General features: G+C 43.3%; 2 protein-coding genes across 3 annotated transcripts in view; both read right to left on the bottom strand.

The window, feature by feature from the left end:
* Nucleotides 1-7210: 7210 nt before the first annotated feature.
* On the bottom strand, nt 7211-19440 carry LOC307161523 (uncharacterized protein). Its single transcript, XM_079876287.1, has 6 exons — nt 18962-19440; nt 14380-14480; nt 14232-14301; nt 14016-14099; nt 13787-13906; nt 7211-8399 (listed from the first exon to the last, which is right to left on the bottom strand). The coding sequence occupies exons 1-6, from the start codon at nt 19194-19196 to the stop codon at nt 7501-7503; spliced, it is 1509 nt and encodes a 502-aa protein (XP_079732413.1). The 5' UTR covers nt 19197-19440; the 3' UTR covers nt 7211-7500.
* Nucleotides 19441-20096: 656 nt separating this feature from the next.
* Nucleotides 20097-21116, bottom strand: part of LOC307161971 (uncharacterized protein) — a 44358-nt gene continuing 43338 nt past the window's right edge. For both annotated transcript variants that reach the window (XM_079876982.1, XM_079876983.1), the window contains exon 10: nt 20097-21016. In XM_079876982.1, the coding sequence (XP_079733108.1) occupies nt 20871-21016 (146 nt within the window). In that variant the 3' untranslated portion in view covers nt 20097-20870. The remainder of the gene's footprint in view (nt 21017-21116) is intronic.

The raw sequence follows: 21116 nt of genomic DNA, 5'->3' as shown, positions 1-21116 counted from the left end.
CTTCACAAGAACCAATGAGGTTCATTCTCGTGTTACGCAGCACGTTTGAGCTTCACAAGAACCAATGAGGTTCATTCTAGTGTTACGCAGCACGTTTGATCTTCAGCAAGAACCAATGGGGTTCATTCTAGTGTTACGCAGCACGTTTGAGCTTCAGCAAGAACCAATGAGGTTCATTCTAGTGTTACGCAGCACGTTTGAGCTTCAGCAAGAACCAATGAGGTTCATTCTAGTGTTACGCAGCACGTTTGATCTTCAGCAAGAACCAATGAGGTTCATTCTCGTGTTACGCAGCACGTTTGAGCTTCAGCAAGAACCAATGAGGTTCATTCTAGTGTTACGCAGCACGTTTGAGCTTCAGCAAGAACCAATGAGGTTCATTCTAGTGTTACGCAGCACGTTTGATCTTCAGCAAGAACCAATGAGGTTCATTCTAGTGTTACGCAGCACGTTTGAGCTTCAGCAAGAACCAATGAGGTTCATTCTAGTGTTACGCAGCACGTTTGATCTTCAGCAAGAACCAATGAGGTTCATTCTCGTGTTACGCAGCACGTTTGAGCTTCAGCAAGAACCAATGAGGTTCATTCTAGTGTTACGCAGCACGTTTGAGCTTCAGCGAGAACCAATGAGGTTCATTCTAGTGTTACGCAGCACGTTTGATCTTCAGCAAGAACCAATGAGGTTCATTCTAGTGTTACGCAGCACGTTTGATCTTCAGCAAGAACCAATGAGGTTCATTCTCGTGTTACGCAGCACGTTTGATCTTCAGCAAGAACCAATGGGGTTCATTCTCGTGTTACGCATCACGTTTGAGCTTCAGCAAGAACCAATGAGGTTCATTCTAGTGTTACGCAGCACGTTTGAGCTTCAGCGAGAACCAATGAGGTTCATTCTCGTGTTACGCAGCACGTTTGAGCTTCAGCAAGAACCAATGAGGTTCATTCTAGTGTTACGCAGCACGTTTGATCTTCAGCAAGAACCAATGAGGTTCATTCTCGTGTTACGCAGCACGTTTGAGCTTCAGCAAGAACCAATGAGGTTCATTCTAGTGTTACGCAGCACGTTTGAGCTTCAGCGAGAACCAATGAGGTTCATTCTAGTGTTACGCAGCACGTTTGATCTTCAGCAAGAACCAATGAGGTTCATTCTAGTGTTACGCAGCACGTTTGATCTTCAGCAAGAACCAATGAGGTTCATTCTCGTGTTACGCAGCACGTTTGATCTTCAGCAAGAACCAATGAGGTTCATTCTAGTGTTACGCAGCACGTTTGAGCTTCAGCAAGAACCAATGAGGTTCATTCTAGTGTTACGCAGCACGTTTGATCTTCAGCAAGAACCAATGAGGTTCATTCTAGTGTTACGCAGCACGTTTGAGCTTCACAAGAACCAATGAGGTTCATTCTAGTGTTACGCAGCACGTTTGAGCTTCAGCAAGAACCAATGAGGTTCATTCTAGTGTTACGCAGCACGTTTTAGCTTCAGCGAGAACCAATGAGGTTCATTCTCGTGTTACGCAGCACGTTTTAGCTTCAGCGAGAACCAATGAGGTTCATTCTAGTGTTACGCAGCACGTTTGATCTTCAGCAAGAACCAACGAGGTTCATTTTAGTGTTACGCAGCACGTTTGAGCTTCAGCAAGAGCCAATGGGGTTCATTCTAGTGTTACGCAGCACGTTTGAGCTTCAGCAAGAACCAATGAGAATAGAATGAATAGAATGAGGCATTTATATAGCGCTTTCATATGTACTACTGTACACCCAAAGCGCTTTACAATCATATCAGGGGTCTCTCCTCAACCACCACCAGTGTGCAGCATCCACTTGGATGATGCGACGGCAGCCACAGAACAACGGCGCCAGTGCGCTCACCACAGACCAGCTATAGGTGGAGAGAGGAGAGAGAGTGATAGAGCCAATTCAATGTAAGGGGATTATTAGGAAGCCATGATTGGTAAGGGCCAATGTGTGGAATGTGGCCAGGACACCGGGGTTACACCCCTACTCTTTACGAGAAATGCCATGGGATTTTTAATGACCACAGAGAGTCAGGACCTCGGTTTTACGTCTCATCCGAAGGACGGTGCTCTTTGACAGTATAGTGTCCCCATCACTACACTGGGGCATTAGGACCCACACAGACCACAGGGTGAGCACCCCCTACTGGCCTCGCTAACACCTCTTCCAGCAGCAACCTGTTTTTTCTCAGGAGGTCTCCCATCCAGGTACTAACCAGGCTCAGCCCTGCTTAGCTTCAGTGGGCAACCAGTCTTGGGCTACAGAGCCCAAGAATGAGGTCCATTCTAGAATGAGGTCCATTCTAGTGTTACGCAGCACGTTTGATCTTCAGCAAGAACCAATGAGGTTCATTCTAGTGTTACGCAGCACGTTTGAGCTTCAGCAAGAACCAATGAGGTCCATTCTCGTGTTACGCAGCACGTTTGAGCTTCTGCAAGAACCAATGGGGTTCATTCTAGTGTTACGCAGCACGTTTGAGCTTCAGCAAGAACCAATGGGGTTCATTCTAGTGTTCCGCAGCACGTTTGAGCTTCAGCAAGAACCAATGAGGTTCATTCTCGTGTTACGCAGCACGTTTGAGCTTCAGCAAGAACCAATGGGGTTCATTCTAGTGTTACGCAGCACGTTTGAGCTTCAGCAAGAACCAATGAGGTTCATTCTAGTGTTACGCAGCACGTTTGAGCTTCAGCAAGAACCAATGAGGTCCATTCTCGTGTTACGCAGCACGTTTGATCTTCAGCAAGAACCAATGAGGTCCATTCTAGTGTTACGCAGCACGTTTGATCTTCAGCAAGAACCAATGAGGTTCATTCTAGTGTTACGCAGCACGTTTGAGCTTCAGCAAGAACCAGTGGGGTTCATTCTAGTGTTACGCAGCACGTTTGAGCTTCAGCAAGAACCAATGGGGTTCATTCTAGTGTTACGCAGCACGTTTGAGCTTCAGCAAGAACCAATGAGGTTCATTCTCGTGTTACGCAGCACGTTTGAGCTTCAGCAAGAACCAATGGGGTTCATTCTAGTGTTACGCAGCACGTTTGAGCTTCAGCAAGAACCAATGAGGTCCATTCTCGTGTTACGCAGCACGTTTGATCTTCAGCAAGAACCAATGAGGTTCATTCTAGTGTTACGCAGCACGTTTGATCTTCAGCAAGAACCAATGAGGTTCATTCTAGTGTTACGCAGCACGTTTGAGCTTCAGCAAGAACCAATGAGGTTCATTCTAGTGTTACGCAGCACGTTTGAGCTTCAGCGAGAACCAATGAGGATCATTCTCGTGTTACGCAGCACGTTTGAGCTTCAGCAAGAACCAATGAGGTTCATTCTAGTGTTACGCAGCACGTTTGAGCTTCAGCAAGAACCAATGAGGTTCATTCTAGTGTTACGCAGCACGTTTGATCTTCAGCAAGAACCAATGAGGTTCATTCTAGTGTTACGCAGCACGTTTGATCTTCAGCGAGAACCAATGAGGTTCATTCTAGTGTTACGCAGCACGTTTGAGCTTCAGCAAGAACCAATGAGGTTCATTCTAGTGTTACGCAGCACGTTTGATCTTCAGCAAGAACCAATGAGGTTCATTCTAGTGTTACGCAGCACGTTTGAGCTTCAGCAAGAACCAATGAGGTTCATTCTAGTGTTACGCAGCACGTTTGATCTTCAGCAAGAACCAATGAGGTTCATTCTCGTGTTACGCAGCACGTTTGATCTTCAGCAAGAACCAATGAGGTTCATTCTAGTGTTACGCAGCACGTTTGATCTTCAGCAAGAACCAATGAGGTTCATTCTAGTGTTACGCAGCACGTTTGATCTTCAGCAAGAACCAATGAGGTTCATTCTAGTGTTACGCAGCACGTTTGATCTTCAGCAAGAACCAATGAGGATCATTCTCGTGTTACGCAGCACGTTTGAGCTTCAGCAAGAACCAATGAGGTTCATTCTCGTGTTACGCAGCACGTTTGAGCTTCAGCAAGAACCAATGAGGTTCATTCTAGTGTTACGCAGCACGTTTGAGCTTCAGCGAGAACCAATGAGGATCATTCTCGTGTTACGCAGCACGTTTGAGCTTCAGCAAGAACCAATGAGGTTCATTCTAGAGTTACGCAGCACGTTTGATCTTCAGCGAGAACCAATGAGGTTCATTCTAGTGTTACGCAGCACGTTTGAGCTTCAGCAAGAACCAATGAGGTTCATTCTAGTGTTACGCAGCACGTTTGATCTTCAGCAAGAACCAATGAGGTTCATTCTAGTGTTACGCAGCACGTTTGAGCTTCAGCAAGAACCAATGAGGTTCATTCTCGTGTTACGCAGCACGTTTGATCTTCAGCGAGAACCAATGAGGATCATTCTCGTGTTACGCAGCACGTTTGATCTTCAGCAAGAACCAATGAGGTTCATTCTAGTGTTACGCAGCACGTTTGATCTTCAGCAAGAACCAATGAGGTTCATTCTAGTGTTACGCAGCACGTTTGAGCTTCAGCAAGAACCAATGAGGTTCATTCTAGTGTTACGCAGCACGTTTGAGCTTCAGCGAGAACCAATGAGGTTCATTCTAGTGTTACGCAGCACGTTTGATCTTCAGCAAGAACCAATGAGGTTCATTCTAGTGTTACGCAGCACGTTTGATCTTCAGCAAGAACCAATGAGGTTCATTCTAGTGTTACGCAGCACGTTTGATCTTCAGCAAGAACCAATGAGGTTCATTCTAGTGTTACGCAGCACGTTTGATCTTCAGCAAGAACCAATGAGGTTCATTCTAGTGTTACGCAGCACGTTTGAGCTTCTGCAAGAACCAATGAGGTTCATTCTCGTGTTACGCAGCACGTTTGAGCTTCAGCAAGAACCAATGAGGTTCATTCTAGTGTTACGCAGCACGTTTGAGCTTCAGCGAGAACCAATGAGGTTCATTCTTGTGTTACGCAGCACGTTTGAGCTTCAGCAAGAACCAATGAGGTTCATTCTAGTGTTACGCAGCACGTTTGATCTTCAGCGAGAACCAATGAGGTTCATTCTAGTGTTACGCAGCACGTTTGAGCTTCAGCAAGAACCAATGAGGTTCATTCTAGTGTTACGCAGCACGTTTGATCTTCAGCAAGAACCAATGAGGTTCATTCTAGTGTTACGCAGCACGTTTGAGCTTCAGCAAGAACCAATGAGGTTCATTCTCGTGTTACGCAGCACGTTTGATCTTCAGCGAGAACCAATGAGGATCATTCTCGTGTTACGCAGCACGTTTGAGCTTCAGCAAGAACCAATGAGGTTCATTCTTGTGTTACGCAGCACGTTTGAGCTTCTGCAAGAGCCAATGAGGTTCATTCTCGTGTTACGCAGCACGTTTGAGCTTCAGCGAGAACCAATGAGGATCATTCTCGTGTTACGCAGCACGTTTGAGCTTCTGCAAGAGCCAATGAGGTTCATTCTCGTGTTACGCAGCACGTTTGATCTTCAGCGAGAACCAATGAGGTTCATTCTCGTGTTACGCGGCACATTTGATCTTCTCAAGAACCAATGAGGTTCATTCTAGTGTTACGCAGCACGTTTGAGCTTCAGCAAAAGCCAATGAGGTTCATTCTCGTGTTACGCAGCACGTTTGAGCTTCAGCAAAAGCCAATGAGGTTCATTCTCGTGTTACGCAGCACGTTTGATCTTCTCAAGAACCAATGAGGTTCATTCTCGTGTTACGCAGCACGTTTGAGCTTCTCAAGAACCAATGAGGTACGTTCTCGTGTTACACAGCACATTTGATCTTCTCAAGAACCAATGAGGTTCATTCTAGTGTTACGCATCACGTTTGATCTTCTCAAGAACCAATGAGGTTCATTCTCGTGTTACGCAGCACGTTTGATCTTCAGCGAGAACCAATGAGGTTCATTCTCGTGTTACGCAGCACGTTTGATCTTCTCAAGAACCAATGAGGTTCATTCTCGTGTTACGCAGCACGTTTGAGCTTCTCAAGAACCAATGAGGTTCATTCTCGTGTTACGCAGCACATTTGATCTTCTCAAGAACCAATGAGGTTCATTCTAGTGTTACGCAGCACGTTTGAGCTTCAGCAAGAACCAATGAGGTTCATTCTCGTGTTACGCAGCACGTTTGAGCTTCAGCAAAAGCCAATGAGGTTCATTCTCGTGTTACGCAGCACGTTTGAGCTTCAGCAAGAACCAATGAGGTTCATTCTCGTGTTACGCAGCACGTTTGAGCTTCTGCAAGAACCAATGAGGTTCATTCTAGTGTTACGCAGCACGTTTGATCTTCTCAAGAACCATTGAGGTTCATTCTCGTGTTACGCAGCACGTTTGATCTTCTCAAGAACCAATGAGGTTCATTCTCGTGTTACGCAGCACGTTTGATCTTCTCAAGAACCAATGAGGTTCATTCTCGTGTTACGCAGCACGTTTGATCTTCTCAAGAACCAATGAGGTTCATTCTCGTGTTACGCAGCACGTTTGATCTTCAGCGAGAACCAATGAGGTTCATTCTTGTGTTACGCAGCACGTTTGATCTTCAGCAAGAACCAATGAGGTTCATTCTCGTGTTACGCAGCACGTTTGATCTTCAGCGAGAACCAATGAGGTTCATTCTTGTGTTACGCAGCATGTTTGATCTTCAGCAAGAAACAATGAGGTTCATTCTCGTGTTACGCAGCACGTTTGAGCTTCAGCAAGAAACAATGAGGTTCATTCTCGTGTTACGCAGCACGTTTGATCTTCAGCAAGAACCAATGAGGTTCATTCTTGTGTTACGCAGCATGTTTGATCTTCAGCAAGAACCAATGAGGTTCATTCTTGTGTTACGCAGCATGTTTGATCTTCAGCAAGAAACAATGAGGTTCATTCTCGTGTTACGCAGCACGTTTGATCTTCAGGAAGAATAATTTTAATAAATAAGTCAATGACTTAGTCACTTCTGCTTTGTCCCTGGATGAATCAGCCATTTTGAACGAGTTGGTTGACTGAATGATTCAATGACTTATGAAATAAAGCTTCTTTCATTCCAAGTAATGAAAGTTGTTTAATGGTTTAGTTAACTATAATATCCCTGGAGATTGTTACAAACTTGATCATCAGGAAACATTGCAAAAAGGGAGATGTTGCATAATGAATGTGTGAAACAGGCTTTAATGCAGAAATGCAACAGAAGCTAATATCAACACAGTAACAATTCTAAGAAATATCACTTTGAGGCATATGAAAAACTGTGCGTGTGTGTGTTCATGTTCATCATCTCTGTATGGGGATGTGTAGACTGAATATGCAGGTAAGAAGACACAACAGAGGTTATTTCATAAATAAATTACTGTCTTTTTAATGTCCATAGCAGAGTGCTTGTGATGTTTTATGGGGCTTTTATTGAAAGCATTATGACATTTTGTTTGAGTTGCTGGTATGGTAGAAGAAATCACTAAGAAAAGTAGTAACAATGACAAGTAAACTGTTAACAAGTATAGAGAGTACATATAAAGAGAGAGTGCAGAACAAAGCTTACATCATTGTTAATGATACGAGGACAAATAAACACTATTACTACTATTGTCGCTGTGCAAGCGCATGTGTCTGAGACAGTTGTCCTGTCTGGAGAAGGTTTTACCGCACAGCTGACAGCGGAAGGGTTTCTCACCCGTGTGCACTAGTCTGTGTGTTAAAAGACGCTTCCTCTGTGTGAAGCTTTTGCCACACTCCTCACATCTGAAGGGTTTTTCGTCCATGTGCACTAGTTTGTGTGTTAATAGCCGGCCCCTCTGTGGGAAGCCTTTCCCGCACTCCTCACATCGGAAGGGTTTGGGGCCTGTGTGCTTGCTGGCATTCAGAGTTTTGGGCAAACACGAGCTTGAATGTGAGGATGGGAGTGTGTTGAACGGTGTCGAGTCAGACTCGCTCGTGCTGGGTGAGCTTCTATGGGAATCCTGAAGATTCAAGTCGTATTCAATGTCTGCAACGCCAAAGTTCTCGTTCTGCAGAACAGCCAATAAACCGGACTGAGTCGACGTGGTCATCGCATCCTCAATCCCATATGGATCTCTAAAACTCTGGGAATGTTGTTCCGACTCCACAAGATTTTCCGGGTGGTCAAACGCTTTCCCTGAACACCATAAACGAGAGTTTCCGTCATGACAGTGGTTTTGTCCTTTAAACTTCTGCTTTGCCTGAACTTGATTCAGTGTCTGATCCACAAGTTTTTCCACCTGTTCGATCTTCATCTCAAACTCCAGTCCGCTGAGCTCCTCTTCCTCCAGTTTCTTCAGCGGCGTTATGGGCTCTTCTTGTTTCGGCTGCTGTGAATTCACATCCGCCGCATGTGAAAAGTGAGCTTTCTCCTCTGAGAGATTCTTCACAATGACCTTTTCCTGGCTGTGATGATCAGCCTGAGCTTCCCACGAATGAGTCGTTACACCTGTCGAGAAATACAAGTCATAAGTCTTTAAGATATATTAATTTAAATTCTACAACAAAATAAATAGTTCTTGGTGTAAAATCTACAATGATACCATGAACCATGATAATATTTAATACATTAACTTTTAATATAATATATATATACACACACAAACACACACACTCTCTGATGTTATTTGATATTATTAAAGGGATAGTTCACCCAAAAAAGTAAATTCTGTCACTGATTACTCACCCTCATGTCGTTCCAAACCCGTAAGACTTTCATTCATCTTCGGAACAAAAATGAAGATCTTTTTAATGAAATCTGAGAGATTTCTTTCCCTCCATTGACAGTCTACGCAACTACCATTTTGACGCTTCGAAAAGTTAATAAAGAAATCGTAAAACAAATACATTTGAACTGATCGGTTTAGTCCAAATTTTCTGAAGAGACTTGTTTGCTTTATATGAAGAACAGACTTAAATTAAGCTTTTATTCACATATAAACATTGATCAGCGAACATAAAGAGAAGCTACAATGAAAGGGCTTGAAGCGTGAGAACAAACATCTAGCAGAAGCTCAAACGTGCTGCGTAACACGAGAATGAACCTCATTGGTTCTTGCTGAAGCTCAAACGTGCTGCGTAACACAAGAATGAACCTCATTGGTTCTTGCTGAAGCTCAAACGTGCTGCGTAACACGAGAATGAACCTCATTGGTTCTTGCTGAAGCTCAAACGTGCTGCGTAACACGAGAATGAACCTCATTGGTTCTTGTGAAGCTCAAACGTGCTGCGTAACACAAGAATGAACCTCATTGGTTCTTGCTGAAGCTCAAACGTGCTGCGTAACACGAGAATGAACCTCATTGGTTCTTGCTGAAGCTCAAACGTGCTGTGTAACACGAGAATGAACCTCATTGGTTCTTGCTGAAGCTCAAACGTGCTGCGTAACATGAGAATGAACCTCATTGATTCTTGTGAAGCTCAAACGTGCTGCGTAACACGAGAATGAACCTCATTGGTTCTTGTGAAGCTCAAACGTGCTGCGTAACACGAGAATGAACCTCATTGGTTCTTGCTGAAGCTCAAACGTGCTGCGTAACACGAGAATGAACCTCATTGGTTCTTGCTGAAGCTCAAACGTGCTGCGTAACACGAGAATGAACCTCATTGGTTCTTGCTGAAGCTCAAACATGCTGCGTAACACGAGAATGAACCTCATTGGTTCTTGTGAAGCTCAAACGTGCTGCGTAACACGAGAATGAACCTCATTGGTTCTTGCAGAAGCTCAAACGTGCTGCGTAACACTAGAATGAACCTCATTGGTTCTTGTGAAGCTCAAACGTGCTGCGTAACACGAGAATGAACCTCATTGGTTCTTGCTGAAGCTCAAACGTGCTGCGTAACACGAGAATGAACCTCATTGGTTCTTGCTGAAGCTCAAACATGCTGCGTAACACGAGAATGAACCTCATTGGTTCTTGTGAAGCTCAAACGTGCTGCGTAACACGAGAATGAACCTCATTGGTTCTTGCAGAAGCTCAAACGTGCTGCGTAACACTAGAATGAACCTCATTGGTTCTTGTGAAGCTCAAACGTGCTGCGTAACACGAGAATGAACCTCATTGGTTCTTGCTGAAGCTCAAACGTGCTGCGTAACACGAGAATGAACCTCATTGGTTCTTGTGAAGCTCAAACGTGCTGCGTAACACGAGAATGAACCTCATTGGTTCTTGAAGAAGCTCAAACGTGCTGCGTAACACGAGAATGAACCTCATTGGTTCTTGAAGAAGCTCAAACGTGCTGCGTAACACGAGAATGAACCTCATTGGTTCTTGTGAAGCTCAAACGTGATGCGTAACACGAGAATGAACCTCATTGGTTCTTGAAGAAGCTCAAACGTGCTGCGTAACACTAGAATGAACCTCATTGGTTCTTGTGAAGCTCAAACGTGATGCGTAACACGAGAATGAACCTCATTGGTTCTTGCTGACGCTCAAACGTGCTGCGTAACACGAGAATGAACCTCATTGGTTCTTGTGAAGCTCAAACGTGATGCGTAACACGAGAATGAACCTCATTGGTTCTTGAAGAAGCTCAAACGTGCTGCGTAACACTAGAATGAACCTCATTGGTTCTTGTGAAGCTCAAACGTGATGCGTAACACGAGAATGAACCTCATTGGTTCTTGTGAAGCTCAAACGTGATGCGTAACACGAGAATGAACCTCATTGGTTCTTGCTGACGCTCAAACGTGCTGCGTAACACGAGAATGAACCTCATTGGTTCTTGTGAAGCTCAAACGTGCTGCGTAACACGAGAATGAACCTCATTGGTTCTTGCTGAAGCTCAAACGTGATGCGTAACACTAGAATGAACCTCATTGGTTCTTGTGAAGCTCAAACGTGCTGCGTAACACGAGAATGAACCTCATTGGTTCTTGCTGACGCTCAAACGTGATGCGTAACACGAGAATGAACCTCATTGGTTCTTGAAGAAGCTCAAACGTGCTGCGTAACACAAGAATGAACCTCATTGGTTCTTGCTGAAGATCAAACGTGCTGCGTAACACGAGAATGAACCTCATTGGTTCTTGCTGAAGCTCAAACGTGCTGCGTAACACTAGAATGAACCTCATTGGTTCTTGCTGAAGATCAAACGTGCTGCGTAACACGAGAATGAACCTCATTGGTTCTTGCTGAAGCTCAAACGTGCTGCGTAACACTAGAATGAACCTCATTGGTTCTTGCTGAAGCTCAAACGTGATGCGTAACACGAGAATGAACCTCATTGGTTCTTGCTGAAGATCAAACGTGCTGCGTAACACGAGAATGAACCTCATTGGTTCTTGCTGAAGATCAAACGTGCTGCGTAACACGAGAATGAACCTCATTGGTTCTTGCTGAAGATCAAACGTGCTGCGTAACACGAGAATGAACCTCATTGGTTCTTGCTGAAGATCAAACGTGCTGCGTAACACGAGAATGAACCTCATTGGTTCTTGCTGAAGATCAAACGTGCTGCGTAACACGAGAATGAACCTCATTGGTTCTTGCTGAAGCTCAAACGTGCTGCGTAACACGAGAATGAACCTCATTGGTTCTTGCTGAAGATCAAACGTGCTGCGTAACACGAGAATGAACCTCATTGGTTCTTGCTGAAGATCAAACGTGCTGCGTAACACGAGAATGAACCTCATTGGTTCTTGCTGAAGATCAAACGTGCTGCGTAACACGAGAATGAACCTCATTGGTTCTTGCTGAAGATCAAACGTGCTGCGTAACACGAGAATGAACCTCATTGGTTCTTGCTGAAGATCAAACGTGCTGCGTAACACGAGAATGAACCTCATTGGTTCTTGCTGAAGCTCAAACGTGCTGCGTAACACGAGAATGAACCTCATTGGTTCTTGAAGAAGCTCAAACGTGCTGCGTAACACGAGAATGAACCTCATTGGTTCTTGTGAAGCTCAAACGTGCTGCGTAACACTAGAATGAACCTCATTGGTTCTTGCTGAAGATCAAACGTGCTGCGTAACACGAGAATGAACCTCATTGGTTCTTGAAGAAGCTCAAACGTGCTGCGTAACACGAGAATGAACCTCATTGGTTCTTGTGAAGCTCAAACGTGATGCGTAACACGAGAATGAACCTCATTGGTTCTTGCTGAAGATCAAACGTGCTGCGTAACACGAGAATGAACCTCATTGGTTCTTGCTGAAGATCAAACGTGCTGCGTAACACGAGAATGAACCTCTTTGGTTCTTGCTGAAGCTCAAACGTGCTGCGTAACACTAGAATGAACCTCATTGGTTCTTGCTGAAGATCAAACGTGCTGCGTAACACGAGAATGAACCTCATTGGTTCTTGTGAAGCTCAAACGTGATGCGTAACACGAGAATGAACCTCATTGGTTCTTGCAGAAGCTCAAACGTGCTGCGTAACACGAGAATGAACCTCATTGGTTCTTGCTGAAGATCAAACGTGCTGCGTAACACGAGAATGAACCTCTTTGGTTCTTGCTGAAGCTCAAACGTGCTGCGTAACACTAGAATGAACCTCATTGGTTCTTGTGAAGCTCAAACGTGCTGCGTAACACGAGAATGAACCTCATTGGTTCTTGCTGAAGCTCAAACGTGCTGCGTAACACGAGAATGAACCTCATTGGTTCTTGTGAAGCTCAAACGTGATGCGTAACACGAGAATGAACCTCATTGGTTCTTGAAGAAGCTCAAACGTGCTGCGTAACACGAGAATGAACCTCATTGGTTCTTGCTGAAGCTCAAACGTGATGCGTAACACGAGAATGAACCTCAATGACCCTTTCCAAACCTGTAAGAACAAAAGTCTTACAGATTTGGAAAGACATGAGGGTGAGTAATTAATGAAATGTTTTTTTTGTTTTTTGGGGAGAGGGGTGAACTAACCCTTTAAGTTATTTTAAGTATTTAAATTATTTTCTCCTCTAACACTTATTTGAGACCCTTATTGTTTTGATCTGTGACATTATCTGACTCCTGCATCCACATGAAGTCTCTAGAACAGACAAACAACACAGAAACAAACATACATATATTCATGCAATACGTAGTGTAAACTAAATTGCCCAGAAAAACATGACAGCAACAATTTTGCATCAGAAAGTCATGGGTTTTATTGTCACTTGCAAAATGCATCTTATCGATGCTCCCATTTTAAATAATTCACGCAAACACAAAGTAGCAGAAAACAACACAGAAGACATATAGCATCGTTTTACAAGCTATAAAATGAAAAATGTAATTCATATATATAAATGAAATGCATTTTATGTGACAGTTGATGTTTATCAAATAGATGTAAAAGTGATCTGTTGACCGAATACTGAAAAAAAGTATATCAAACTTTAAGCAATATTACTAATTTACCATAAAAAACTTCTATAAAGTATATGTCAAAACAAGTAAAATTTAAAATAATGTGGCATTTCATAAAAGCTTGTCAGCATTGATCTGTGACTGTGAATGCTACCAATACGCATACGCCTCCTCTTCAGTGTGGCTGCGCTGGTGCAGTTTTAGCGAGTTTAAATGTGAGTAGGACTTGCCGCATTCTTCACAACTGTACGGTTTCTCTCCGGTGTGTGAGCGCTGGTGTGAGATCAGGTGAGAGTTGCAGTAGAAGCCTTTGCCACACTGAGGGCAGGTGTATGGTCTCTCTCCGGTGTGGATTCTTTGGTGGATCTTCAGGTAGAAGCGCGTAGTGAAGGTCTTTCCGCACTGAGGGCAGCGAGAGCTTCTCTCTGCGTTTGTGTCTCCTCTGTGATCTGACGCTGATGGAAACGCGTGGTTAGCGGCAGCGGTTCTGTACGGTTCGTCCACGTGCCGGCGGTTCGGAGACACACCTGTGACGAATCGCTCACCTGTTTCCAGAGGAGAAGCGTCCAAACTCAAGGCTCCGGAGTTCATTGGATATTCCTGGGACACCGGTGAATTCCACATTCCACCGGGCTTCATTTTACTCGTTAGGATAAAATCACTACCTACAGATTGATGAACAAAAGAACAGTTCATAATTCAGAGAGGCCCATAATTCTAAAGATTGGTTAACTCTAGTACTAGAACAAGTACTGATATGAAGTGATCTCTGACCAACTCTAGCTGGTCCTGTTGTTCCCGCGCTGAAACTATCCTGGTCTTCCACTTCTGGACCCAACGGGCAAAGAGCAGGAGAAACTAGGGATGAAATCAATCATCCAAATAAGCATTAAATGATTGAGAGAGTATATTAGAAAATTATATTTGACATCTGATATAAAACAGAAAAGCACTATCATAATTCTTGAAAGCATGGTTAGTGTGTTTTACTCGGTCCACTGTCCCACTGTTCGTCCTCCATGTGTTCCTCTTTGATCTGAATTGATTTGATTCCGTCTTCCTGCAGTTTAGAACAACAAAGAATCAGGTTACTCTATGATGTATACTGGAGAAGAATCTAATAATGAAGAATCCTTACGTTCAGGGTGAAACTCTGCACTGAAGAAACGTCCTTGTGTATCTCTGTCTGTGATTCTCCGTCATGATTTTCATTTATCTTTACGCAGTTGAGGTTTACCTCTGGTTGAGGATGAAAAGGATGAAATGCAACATATACATGCATTGTTAAAGGTGCAGTAAGCGATTTCTGAGAAATGCTGTTGATATTTAAAATCACCAAAACAAACGCCTCTACCCATCTTGATAGCTCCGCCCCCAAAGTCACAATCACCTCCCCCATCATAAGTGGACACGCCCCTTATTGCTGATTGGCTACAAATATGTTGTGGCGCTTGGTCTGATCCACTTTTAACAGTGTTTCTCAGAAATCTCAAACTGCACTCATTTATTCACCCTCATGTCATTCCAAATTGGACCCTATACCGACTAAGCTACTGAAAGAGATGCCTCTAGAGTTCATAAATACTCTTCTTGATATAAATGTGATATAAATTATATGTTTATTTATAATATGATATAGGCTAAATAACAAAATATATATATTCCTTTTAATCTTTGACAGAATACATAACGAAAAATAAAAAGCTGGCTATTATTAAATCTCTTATTAAAAAAACACAACTTTTTAGTCACTTACAGGCCGATACCAAATCTACCCTTTCTGACAAAGATACTAGAAAAGGCAGTATCCTCACAACTATGTTCCTTTTTAGAAAGAAATGATATCTGTGAGGATTTTCAGTCAGGATTTAGACTGTACCATAGAACCGAGACTGCTCTCATTAGAGTCAGAAATGATTTGCTCTTATCATCTGATCATGGTTGTATCTCTCTATTAGTGTTACTCGATCTTAGTGCTGTATTTGATACCATCGACCACAACATTCTTTAAATAGACTTTTTTTTTTAATGTTGGCATTAGTGGAATTGCATTAGCATGGTTTAAATCATCCTTATCTGACTGTTATCAGTTTGTAGCAGTAAATTAAGAGATGTCTCATCGATCACAAGTTCAGTATGGAGTACCACAAGGCTCAGTACTAGGACCGTTGCTGTTCACTCTGTACATGCTTCCCTTGGGAGATATCATTAGGAAACATGGCATTAGTTTTCACTGTTATGCTGACGATACTCAGCTCTATATTTCTTCGCGCCCCGGCAAAACTTAGGCTACCAATTCACAAAATTAACAGAATGCAGAGCTGATATAAAAAATTGGATGACTAGTAATTTCCTACTACTAAATTCTGAAAAAATTAGAGATTCTAATTATTGGACAAAAAACGTCCTCACGTAATAATCTAGAATACTGTCTAACACTTGATGGATGTTCTGTTAAGTCTTCATCCTCAGTTAGGAAACAAGGGTGTGCTCTTTGATACCAATTTTTCATTTGAAAGCCAGGTTTCTAGCATCTTTAAAACCGCATTCTTCCATCTTAAAAATATATCTAAATTACGACATATGCTATCAATGACACGACCACAACGCATGATGTAGTCAGCCGGATCTGGGCCGTATCCAGATCAGATGGTGGACCTGCGCCTAGACATGACCACAACGCATGATGTAGTCAGCCGGATCCGGCCTGTATCCAGATCAGATGGAGGACCTGCGCCTAGACACGACCACAACGCATGATGTAGTCAGCCGGATCCAGCCTGTATCCAGATCAGATGGTAGACCTGCACCTAGACACGACCACAGCGCATGATGTAGTCAGACGGATCCGAGCCGTATCCAGATCAGATGGAGGACCTGCGCCTAGACACGACCACAATGCATGATGAAGTCAGCCGGATCCGAGCCGTATCCAGATCAGATGGAGGACCTGCGCCTAGACACGACCACAATGCATGATGTAGTCAGACGGATCCGGGCCGTATCCAGATCAGATGGAGGACCTGCACCTAGACACGACCACAACGCATGATGTAGTCAGCCGGATCCGGGCCGTATCCAGATCAGATAAAGGACCTGCAACTAGACACGACCACAACGCATGATGTAGTCAGCCAGATCCGGGCCGTATCCAGATCAGATGGAGGACCTGCGCCTAGACACGACCACAATGCATGATGTATTCAGCCGGATCCAGGCCGTATCCAGATAAGATGGAGGACCTGCACCTAGACACGACCACAACGCATGATGTAGTCAGCTGGATCCGGGCCGTATCCAGATCAGATAAAGGACCTGCACCTAGACACGACCACAACGCATGATGTAGTCAGCTGGATCCGGGCCGTATCCAGATCAGATGGAGGACCTGCAACTAGACACGACCACAACGCATGATGTAGTCAGCTGGATCCGGGCCGTATCCAGATCAGATGGAGGACCTGCAACTAGACACGACCACAACGCATGATGTAGTCAGCTGGATCCGGGCCGTATCCAGATCAGATGGAGGACCTGCGCCTAGACACGACCACAACGCATGATGTATTCAGCCGGATCCGGGCCGTATCCAGATCAGATAGAGGACCTGCGTCTAGACACGACCACAACGCATGATGAAGTCAGCCGGATCCGGGCCGTATCCAGATCAGATGGAGGACCTGCGCCTAGACACGACCACAACGCATGATGTAATCAGCCGGATCCGGGCCGTATCCAGATCAGATAAAGGACCTGCACCTAGACACGACCACAACGCATGATGTAGTCAGCCGGATCCGGGCCGTATCCAGATCAGATGGAGGACCTGCGCCTAGACACGACCACAACACATGAGGTGGTCAGCCGGATCCAGGCCGTATCCAGATCAGATGGTGGACCTGCGCCTAGACACGACCACAACGCATTGATGTAGTCAGCCGGATCCGAGCCGTATCCAGATCAGATAAAGGACCTGCAACTAGACACGACCACATTGCATGATGAAGTCAGCCGGATCCGGGCCGTATCCAGATCAGATAAAGGACCTGCGCCTAGACACGACCACAACGCATGATGAAGTCAGCCGGATCCGGGCCGTATCCAGATCAGATAAAGGACCTGCACCTAGACACGACCACAACGCATGATGTAGTCAGCCGGATCCAGGCCGTATCCAGATCAGATGGTGGACCTGTGCCTAGACACGACCACAACGCATGATGTAGTCAGCCGGATCCAGGCCGTATCCAGATCAGATGGTGGACCTGTGCCTAGACACGACCACAACGCATTGATGTAGTCAGCCGGATCCGGGCCGTATCCAGATCAGATAAAGGACCTGCAACTAGACACGACCACATTGCACGATGAAGTCAGCCGGATCCGGGCCATATCCAGATCAGATAAAGGACCTGCACCTAGACACGACCACAATGCATGATGCATGACGTGTCACCAGAAATTGTGTCAACTAGACTCTCCACTGTGAAAGCCTATTCTGAAGTTAATTGGTTTTCAAGAATGTTCTCAAAACATTAACATAAATGCATTAAATACATTGTTACTGAAACGTTCTTTTATTTTTATTTTAGTTGGATATTCTAACATTTTTAGCCTAAATGTTACAACTAATTTCAGAATGATCAGAGAACACTCAAAAGTAACGTTCCAATGTTTGCAAAATTATAAAAAGTAATGTTCCTTTAACGTGAACTCGCATAACCAATAATAAATGGTTTTGAAAAACTGGTGGAAGTCTACAACCTTGCCTCATTTAGTATACGCATTCTATAAATATGTAAATTAGCCCCGCCTCCACTCACTCACAGTAGCTCAGAGATCCACTTGTGGACGATCACACGTTGACCTGATTGTTTTAAACCTTGACGGTTTTAAAAAATTGGACTTTTGAGAGCATTCAGAAACAACATTTTCATAACTTATTTTTTTTTTTTGGTAGTTTTTTTTCAGGCACTTTTTGTTAGGGTAGTAACGCTTACCTTCGAAGTTGGTGGCGTACCAATGGTGTAAACTAACAGAACGGCTGTTTCTGTCAAACGCAGAGCTTTAGCGAAACCCAATTCGTGCTGTGTTCAATTCTGGAAGCATTCATGAGTGAAATGCCTCGAACACACGCGTGAATTCTACGTTATTCCTCCTTCTTCAAAGTGCGAGAACTCAAGCCAACGGGCTCGTAAACAGGGGATTTTGGGAATGGGGAACAGGGTCTTTAGAGGAAAACACCCGAAATGCATTTTTCATGATCTCTGTTTGCTAGTTATATGAGCACTGTAAAAATTAGGCTATTGTTGGTTTAACTTAAAAAAGTAAGTTAACCTGGTTGCCTTAAAATTTTGAGTTCATTGAAATAAAAACTGTAAGTTAATACAATGAAGGAAATTGGTTTAACAAATAGAAACTCAAAATAATATGTTATCTGAACCACATTATCAAAGTTGATTTGACAAAAGCTGTGATAACAAATCATGAAAATGACAGGTTGAAAATGACAGGTTGAAGGGGCGGAGTCAAAACTTAGCCTAGGTCTCAAGCTATTGGCTCAACAGCCGCGAGGCCTTGCATACGTCACCAGTTAAAGTAACTCGTTTCAGCGGAAGAGCAAGTTAATACATTATGATTAAAGAGTGAAAGGAGCAAAAGTCAGGGATGAGTCCCGCATCATGTTGAGTTTAAACAGTGTCATGTGTGAACTGAAGTACCTCTCTGTCCGCTGGTGTTGACTTGTGTTCCCACTGAGCGCAGGTTCGACTGGTTCTGTCGGGCTGATCGCAGTTCGCTCTCGGTAAACTGCAGTTTGAGCATCAGCGTCTCGACCTCCATCTTCCGGCGCGTCATCTCCTGCTCCACCGCGCGACTCATCTCCAGCAGCGCGCATTTGGCGAAGCGCTCGAGGATCGACGCGAGCGTCGCGTGGATATCAGCCGATGCAGACATTAGAGCCGCTTAATGGCGAATAATACAAGTCAAAAATGTTTATAAAGTATTTTCCAAAGAGCCTCGCGTCCAATCTGGTGTTTTTTCTTTCTTTCAGCCACACACCGGGGTCGAGGACGCGGACAGTCGAGCATACCAATAGTGTTTACACAAATCCCACAAAACAGTTGACCGTTTTCCTGGTGGAGTGACGTCACCGTTTAAAGGGCCAGTAGATTTCGCCCTGTCTTTTCAGTACCATAAATCCCAGTGTAGAAGCGCCGTTATAAACATAGTATAGGAAAGGTTATAAATCATCAGGGAATCATTCGATTTAAATCTCGCAAACGGAAAAACGGTCCCATTTCACAGACTGTGATGACGCGTTCATCAGCATCGCAAATTCTGCACATTTTTTTAAATGTACAATGTACATTTTGTACATATAACACTTTGTATTATAGTATGTATTATATTACATTTGCATCAAATTAAAAAAAAACTAGTTAACGCTGCTGTGAGGGAGCGACGTTAAAATTCGTTATCAATCTCTCTGTATTTTTTTTTCTCATTTTGAAAGTTGTGAAAACACTATTGTGAATTTTTCTTTTGCTATTTGAGCAAATTAGGACACACACACACAAAAAATAAATATTTAATGTAGTCTCTCATTCACTACTATAGAAGTTTACCCAACTATGACGACGGCCGCTTCTGAGAAACCCGGAAAAGGGTCAATTTGTTTTTGTATACATACACCCAAAAAATGAAAGCTGGTGTTCTGCATATTTTTGACAACGAATAACGAAATCAGCCACAACTGGCCCAAAAGAGTACCAGAATTTGGAACTGCTATATAATATTCATATATTGTAAAATGTATAACTGAATAAGAAGGTGGGGAAAAAAACAGAAACTAAGCAAATGCAAAGTATAATCCGTTTTATTAATGCAGACAAAAATAACAAAAATGCTCAAACCTTAACCAGGTAACAGCACAAATAAACACAATGTTAAAATGTGTCAGATAAACATAAGATAAACAAAAATAAATAGTAACAATAAAACAATAGAATGTATAATAAAATGTAAATTTAAATGTGGTAGTGTATAAAGTCACACAAATAACAGAAACTAATGAACAAATGTGCTAATCTATACTTCTAGATGTGCAGATGCAAAGCGTAAAGGGTTTTATAGAAGCTAAAAAAGGTAATTGTGACTTTTTATCTCAGAATTGTGAGATATAAACTGAGGAAAAAAGTCTTTATATCACGCAATTCTGACTTTATATCTTGCAATTCTGAAAAATAAAGTCAGAATTGCAAGATGTAAAATCGCAATTATCTTTTAAAATGTTTAATTCTGTGGCGGAAACAAGCTTCCATAGAGTTCTGATGCTGTTTAACAAGAAAACAGAATATGAAAAGATGTGACAGCAACAGTAGAATACGACAATAAAACGAAGGCAACAAATAAATAGGCACACACATAAAAACCATGCAATAATGTAAGATTCATATAAGATATAAAGATGCACTTGAATATGTAGGCTAATGTTGCATTGCATAGGGTAAATGAATATAAAAGACTAATGAAATATAAAATATATTGACGGATGTGCAAATATGTACAGGCAAAATTAAAAGCAAAACAATATAAATGTAAAGATACTGATGAAAAGCACGTTTTCGCTCAGTTCTCGACACAGACGTCTTGCAGCGGCGTTCTCTTCTTCCTTCCACCCTCGCGGTCGCCGGCCAGATGAAACCAGCGGATGATGGCCTTCTCCACCTCCAGCTCCGTTATCTGTGCACACGTGGGATTTCTCCTCACAGCCTCTACACACACACACAAATTGTTGAGGTCAGTTTGTACAGAAACACTACACGCCTGTGCACATATACTGTATAAATTCAAACGAGCAAGCCTATAGACTGA

The sequence above is a fragment of the Squalius cephalus genome (assembly GCF_949319135.1).
Source record: "Squalius cephalus genome assembly, chromosome: 7".
In the NCBI taxonomy this organism is placed as follows: domain Eukaryota; kingdom Metazoa; phylum Chordata; class Actinopteri; order Cypriniformes; family Leuciscidae; genus Squalius; species Squalius cephalus.
Note: the sequence above shows the minus strand (reverse complement) of the source record. Positions and strands in the feature narration are given on the sequence as shown.

Excerpts from the sequence above, each read along its gene's own strand:
- LOC307161523 (XM_079876287.1), bottom strand. The coding sequence starts at position 19,196 with ATGTCTGCATCGGCTGATATCCACGCGACGCTCGCGTCGATCCTCGAG. Across the intron at positions 14,481-18,961 it reads CAACACCAGCGGACAGAGAG|AGGTAAACCTCAACTGCGTA; the intron begins GTACTTCAGTTC and ends ATCCTCAACCAG. Across the intron at positions 13,907-14,015 it reads AACAGGACCAGCTAGAGTTG|GTAGTGATTTTATCCTAACG; the intron begins GTCAGAGATCAC and ends ATCAATCTGTAG.